Below are 7,516 nucleotides of genomic sequence, written 5' to 3'. Positions count from 1 at the left end.
CGATATGATAAAAGTACCACCAAACAAGCTCACCTTGGCCATTCGCCACCTGGGGAATGGATTTCATTGGTCCGATTGAGCCTACTGCTTCAAACAGGCACAAGTTTATTCTAGTAACCATCGATTACTTCACAAAATGGGTAGAGGCTGCATCTTACAAAGCTGTAACCAAGAAAGTCATCGTAGACTTTGTCAAAGATCGTATTGTTTGTCGATTCAGAGTTCCCGAGTCCATTGTTACTGATAATGATGACAATCTCAACAGTGATCTGATGAAGGCCATGTGTGAAACCTTCAAATCAAACACAAGAATTCCACAACCTATAGACCTCATATGAATGGAGCCGTGGAAGCTGCCAATAAGAACATCAAGAAGATACTAAGGAAAATGGTAGAGAACCACAAACAATGGCACGAGAAGCTACCTTTCACTTTGTTGAGATACCACACTACAGTTCGTACATCGATTCGGGCAACTCCTTATATACTGGTTTATGGTACTGAAGCTGTCATCCCAGTTGAGGTAGAGATTCCTTCTTTAGGGATTATACCGGAAGCCGAACTCAGTGATGCAGAAAGGATAAGAAGCAGTTATGAACAATTAGCCCTTATCAATGGTAAAAGAATGAACGCAGTATGTCACGGTCACCTTTATCAGAATAGGATGTCCAGAGCTTTCAACAAAAGGGTCAAACCAAGGCAATTTGCACCGGGACAGTTGGTGCTGAAGAAGATCTTCCCACATCAAGATGAAGCCAAAGGGAAATTCTCTCCCAATTGGCAAGGTCTTTATATGGTCGGAATAGCTACAAGTAGTTCAATCCTTTCCCTAGGTAGAATCTATAAAATGAGGGTTAAAACCTCAAGTTCTTGTTAATTAATCTTTTCCAACCCCAAATTATCTTTTTCAAAATTAATTCAGAGTTAATGGACGAGTCCTAGGGTTAGATAATCCCTTTGAAAACATTAAAGAACAAGAATAATTAAAGAAATAATAACTCACTTCATAAAGGGATAAAAATTATTCAATACATAAGCACACCAAGGTATTTAATCCACACTTTAACTATGAATATTTCCATAAACAAGATTCAAGTGTTGGAAATAAATACTACACACTTAAATATGCAATACAAAGCAAGGAAATGAAGACATAAACATAAATGGGTAAGAATTCCTTAAGCACAAGCTTGGAATCTTCAAAACCCAAGTGTGTTTGCAAACCCTAGCTTCCAACTTGTTCTCTCTAGTGTTTGGAACTGAAAATAAGCCAAAGATCCTCAAAATACCTAAATTGTGGGTATGTGTGGGTTTGGAAATGAGAACATATGAAATGCCTAAATTGCCCAGGTCTGATGCCTGTTGACCGCACATGCGAATGAATTATCACAGATGTGGTTCAGCAGATGCAAATACCTTAGCGCAAAAGCGGGACGTTGAAGGGTGTTTGATACCGTAGATGCGGACTCCCAAAGCACATATGCGCTATCGTAGAAGTGGAAAATTACTCGCATATCCGATTCCTGGCAAAAGGCCTAGCTCCGCAGATACGTTTCCACTCCCGCACATGCGGGGTCACTTCTGCGACCACTCTTCCGCAGATGCGGAATCACTAGAGAGTTTTGCATTGTTTTCACCCTTTTTTGCTCAATTCCACTTTAATTCAATTCAAATCACTTCATAGCATCATTTACTTGATAATCTAACAATACACACCATAGACGACCTCATATTATAGTTAAAAGATATAAAAGCTAAAGAAAAGACACTAGAATGAGTGGTAAAATCACCACTCATCAATGGTTCACAGGGTGCTAATAGGAGAAGCACCCATACTTGCAGAAATGGACGGAGAAATCTGGCTAAAACTAATCAATTCAGATGCAAACAAGAGATACTATGCTTAGACTATTTACATTTCCTCGTCTGATGTAATTGAGCTACGCTTGAACTGATTCCCGTTTAAGAGGGGATACATAGACAACCATGTAGGTTCAGTCATATCATAATAAAATTTCCATTTTTCCCCTAGATCAGAAACTGGGGGCAGAATTTTGAGGAGGACCCTCAAAATTCTGGAGCAAGTCTAGCCGACGTCGTCGCATGCCAGAAAGTTAGAAATTGGCTAAGAAACTGGGGCAGAATTTCGATTATCAATATTCCAAGGAAAGGTCGACAAGTCTCATTACTCGCAAACGGCCAAAGAATAATCCATTAAACTGGGGCAGAATTTTGAGGAGGACTCTCAAAATTCTAACATGGAAAGCGGCAATGTCTCTGAAATATGTTACAATCATTAGTTCATCTAAAACTACTTGTTTCTAAAATAGCTCTAGTTTTATCAATATTATTTTCGAAATTCTATTTTTTCGTAGCAGTCAGGTGTTACCCAGGGAAACTCAAACGAGGCCTCCATAATGGAGCAAAGCAAGGCCAGCAGACAAAGGCATGAACCAACCTCCCCCTCACGAAACTTACAATTTTTCTTTGAGCGCAAGCATATTTGACGTAGCAATAGCATTCACGAATATGTATACACAAAGCAAAATCACTATCAAACAGGCCATCAGACACCCAATATATCTCCAGCTAAGAAATATGCTACCCTTATTTGCTACTCGTCCCGCATATTTGCATGAGGCTAATCTCTGCCTCCCTACTTACATTAGGCTAATCCCTACCTCCATATTTGCATGAGGCTTATCCTTGCCTCCCTATCTGCATGAGGCTAATCCCTCCCTCCATATCTGTATGAGGCTAATCCCTGACTCCATATCTGTATGAGGCTAATCCCTGACTCTATATTTGTATGAGGCTAATCCTTACCTCCTTATCTGTATGAGGCTAATCCCTGCCTCTATATTTGCATGAGGTTAATCCCTGCCTCCATATTTGCATGAGGTTAATATTTTAAAATCTTGTGTCCGTTCTTGTAATGACTTTATCGGTATGTTCTGCCAATGAATCCAGAACTTCACGCAGCCTGATTCCTGTAAAACCAGGGATATGTATGCAGTTCAAAGACCAGCGTTCGGCCTCTATCTTTCAAAATATTCCATCTGGTCAAAATTGGTCATCACTTCCTTACCCAAAAACTCTTTCATCCTTTCCGGGTAAAGAGGGGCAGCTGTTGATACCCAATTTTTCCCATAATATTTTCAAAACTATGCATGGGCATCAATTAGTATTTTCATACAATTTCTGCATTTTAAAATATTTTAATTAATTTATCCCAGCATTTATTTTATTAAAACAATTACTGATTGCATCACAAATAATTTTATAACAATTTTTTGTGGCTTAATTTTATTATTTGCATATACACTAAGTTTCAATCATTGTACAAATAGCCATATTTGTATTTTTAGGATTTAATTACTTTACAATTATATCCTATGCATGCATTATTACATTATTTTATCGAAAAATATCCTTTTATATTTTTAAAATATTAAGTAACTATTTTAAAATATTTCCAGACATGAAAATCATTTTTTACAGCCTATTAGTTATTTTTAAAAATTGTTTTATTCATTAAATATGGTATTTAACAAATGACCCCTTATTTTCAAATTTAGCCTAAATACCTAGCCCACTTTAACCCCAATTTCAAACTAAACCAGGCCCAAAATCTACCCAGCCCAAAATCTACCCAGCCCAAACCCTTTATCTACCCGACCCACTTCTTGCTAAATCCTAGCTGTTAATCATTTTGATCAACGGTCCAGATGCCCCCTTACCTAAATCAAACCTAATGACCTCCCCCAAACCTCTCATTTCCCTCTCCTCTCACCGCCGACATCTGATCCCCTTCTCTCTCAAGTGCTTTCAAGTCCTAACCCTAACTCACCCTTATCGCCACTCATCTACTGTCGTCCATGGTGGTTTCTCACCACCATCAAACCTCTAACAGCCTCTCATATGCTGGTATTGCCATCTCTAATGTCCTTGAGGGACCCGAGTCAATCCACCTACACCTATGGCCTTTTTTTTTTCTATTTCAGGCTGTTCTGGTTTGATTTCAAGTAAGATCTTCCTATTTCGCTTTAAACATATGGATTTCTAAGCCTACTTCTTCATCTCTGTGTTGTTCTTCTCGAAACCCTAATTTCTTCTTTTGAACTTCTCATATCTGTATAGATCTGAGATGGTTTGAACTTATTTCACCGGTTTTTATGAAAATCTTCTGGTTTTACGAGTGACTATCCATTTTTTCTCAAACTAGGGTTTCCTGAAAATCCTTTTCTTCAAAACGTTTTGCTGACTTTAAGTATTTAATCTTCTATTCTTATGTGTTTTAACTGATTTCGAAGAGGTTGCTTCAACCCTAACTAGCTTATGCTAAAGCCCTAATTTTTCTTATGTTTTTGCTTCGATTTTGAGTCTTCCATGCTACTTGTTACGTTGTTCGTTCTATACTTTGACTTTCATGATTTCCCCTTTAGTCTAATTTCAATGTCTTGTGATGTTTACCCTAGTTTATCTCTATTAGGGTTTTTGATTTGATTTCTCGGCTAATTTCTATACGTTTGTGAGATTCTATTTTAGCCTACTTGTCTATTTAGTGGTAAACCTATATTACTCTCCTTAAATCAGTGTTGATTTGAATTCTTGATTTATCAATTTGTTTCATTAAGACTTATGTGTTGAGTCCTGACTATTCCTTTCTTGAATTATGTGCAATACTTGCTGATTCTTTACATGATTCTCTTCTTAATTAAACCCATGACTATTTTATTCTGAAGTTCTTGATTTTTGGTTTGATTTGAACTCCTTTCCTTAATAAGGCCTCTGATTCTTACTTCTTTACTCAGTCTGATTGAACCTCTTGCCTTAATTGGTTCCTGTCATTACCGTTGGCTAATTTTCCTTAATTAAAGGAGAAAATTATGCTGAATCTTTGTGTGATTGATTCTGAAATTCCTTAATTGCTGATTATTGATTACTTTACCTTATTTGCTCTACTCTTGAACTACTATATAAACTCTCTTTATTTTAACTTCTGGGACGCAAATATTAGTTCATAAACCACTACTTTTACACTCTAAAAAGCTGTTTCTGCTCTCTCTGCTACTTGAGATCTTTGTTAGTCTAGCCGGCTGCAAGCCAAGGCTATAAATTGTGCAACACCTGTCTTACATCTTGTGTTTTCTTTCTCTAACTGGTATGTTTCTGATTAAATTTTAGAATCTAAACCTATGTGTTTATTTATTGCCTTAGTTCATCTGACCTGAGACTATTCCTTCTTCTGTTTACTTCTTACCTAACATGTTAAATACTGCCTTATTCACATATGTGATTGACATGTTTTCACTTTACTTGCTTGTTTGCTATCTTGTTTAACATATCTTACATATGTAACTTGCTTGTTTGACTGACTACTGTTTATTTAGCATGGCTAAACTTTGCTTTTGTGTAATTAGCATGCCTACACTTGTTAATGCTTGCCTAGCATGTCCATTTAAGTCCTTGCCTATTCTACCCTACTCCTGCTAAGTTATCTAGTCTCCCTAGAGTGACTCTAGTTGTGTTGTTTATATGTCCTCAACATGTTTCTGCTGTGATCTTTGCTTCATGTTTCAATGACATGCATTCTATCTAACCTATTAGTTTTGTAGAACCCTTTGAGAACTCTATGCATTCTGTTATCTATGTGCTCCATTAAGATGTATTTTATGTGTCCCCAACCCCTCTTTCCTTGTGTGGAAACTGTTTGCCAAAGTATTTTCTAAAGCTGTTTGTTCTATGACTTGTGTTCTAATTGCAAATTGTTTTCATACTTTCCTCAAGATGTTTTATCACTAAATCAGTACTGGTTTTCAGAAACTCTTTTCACTCCTAAGAACTTTCCTTATACTATTTACAAAACTCTTTCAAGTCATTATGCACTCTCACTTACTCTTTGATTACTAAGTCCTGCCTCTCTAGTGTGTGTACTGCTTAGAGACCCTTGAGATCTCTCTAAACTCTGGCATATCAGGGCTGGCACTTCCACACTGCACATAAATCAGTCCATATTTAATAAAGGTCTGGGTGTGAGCACTGCCCGGGATCCTTGAGGTTCTTAGGGAACTCTGACACACCTAGACATGAAATTGGCTATGACACTTTGGGCATTTGAGACTACTGAAGGCTTGGAAATTGCTTTGGGCCTGCTTCAAGCTCCATATAGCTTAATTTCTATTTTGTTTATGTAATTTTTATTAAATCATTGGTTTGTAATAATTAATTGTAAACAGATATTGGGGTGATTAGTGAAATGGGAGGGTAGTTGTATACTCTGGGTAAAGTTGGGTAGATAACATGCCTATAGGATTCACTTGGTTCAAATGTGTTTTATTGGATAACATGCCTATAGGGTTCAAATGTGTTTGGTTAGATAATATGCCTATAGGATTTTGCTTTGGTTCAAATAAATTCTGCTTGCTTTACTTTACATAATTAGAAATCATGCCTATAGGATCTAAATTCATATTTAATTATAGAAATCATGCCTATAGGATCTAAAATCAGTTTTAGTTAGATATAAATCAGTTTAACTTTAACTCCTGCTTGTAGGTTCTGAATCGGTTTAACTAACTAACCTACTCATTTCTTCAATGTTGTGTTAATTAATATTACTAGAAAGCATGCCTATAGGATCCAGATTGCCCGCTTTAAAATTGTTTACTGGTGTAGTGCATTCCTGATTAATGATTAGATACCTTGCTCATAAGATATCATTATTACACACCTAGGTAAGCCTATAGGGCGATTAAAAATCCTGCAAACTGTAAAACTACGCTTTGTTATATGTGACTGCTCATATTTAACAGGTCTAAAATCAGTAGGCAAACTGAATAGGTCTTTTGCACTTTGGTCCTAACTCAATACTGCATATTCACTGCTCACCTAGATATCTTGTTCTAGGCCTTCTTTTAAATGCATGAAACTGTGCTTAAGACGTGCACTTGCTTACTCTGTTTGTGGAGGTAAAACTAGAGCCTTTAATTGTTCCACATTTGGCCCAGTCCTAATTGTTTTTGGTTGTCGCCTAGATTTTTCTCCTTTAAGTACCTTAGGATAGTCTAGAACTACCTAAATTAGAGGTCCTAAATACCTTAGGGCTATAAGGAAGGGACGGGTAGTGCACGTATAGGATATCTTTTTAAGGTTGCTAGAACGATTTAGGCTATGACCAAGGGGAGGGAATTGGGTAGTAAGGATATGATGAATGCGCTCTAATGTCACGTAGCCCCTCATTGAGGAGTGATTACCGGGCTTTGCATGGATATGATCCTGTAGGATAACCAACCTAGGACTCCTTTTTCTCAATTCCCATGTGTTTAAATTCTATACATATATGCAAGTTGTTCAAACCTCTCCCTTGCTTCCGTTATATGAATCATACATGTGTTTAGAATGTGAAAACATGTCTTTATTTGTGAATATGTATTGAAATTGTTTACTTGTAAAATGACTAATTTACATAGTTTTAGTTCGTCCGGGACCTACCATTGTGGACCACGAGGGGTGC

General features: G+C 37.0%; 1 protein-coding gene across 1 annotated transcript; it reads left to right on the top strand.

Annotated features, from left to right (window-relative positions):
• Positions 1–334: 334 nt before the first annotated feature.
• Positions 335–877, top strand: LOC138872839 (uncharacterized). Its single transcript, XM_070151259.1, has one exon. The coding sequence runs from the start codon at positions 335–337 to the stop codon at positions 875–877; it is 543 nt and encodes a 180-aa protein (XP_070007360.1).
• The last annotated feature ends 6,639 nt before the right edge of the window (positions 878–7,516 follow it).

The sequence above is a fragment of the Nicotiana sylvestris genome, chromosome 7, assembly GCF_000393655.2.
Source record: "Nicotiana sylvestris chromosome 7, ASM39365v2, whole genome shotgun sequence".
Taxonomy (NCBI): domain Eukaryota; kingdom Viridiplantae; phylum Streptophyta; class Magnoliopsida; order Solanales; family Solanaceae; genus Nicotiana; species Nicotiana sylvestris.
Note: the sequence above shows the minus strand (reverse complement) of the source record. Positions and strands in the feature narration are given on the sequence as shown.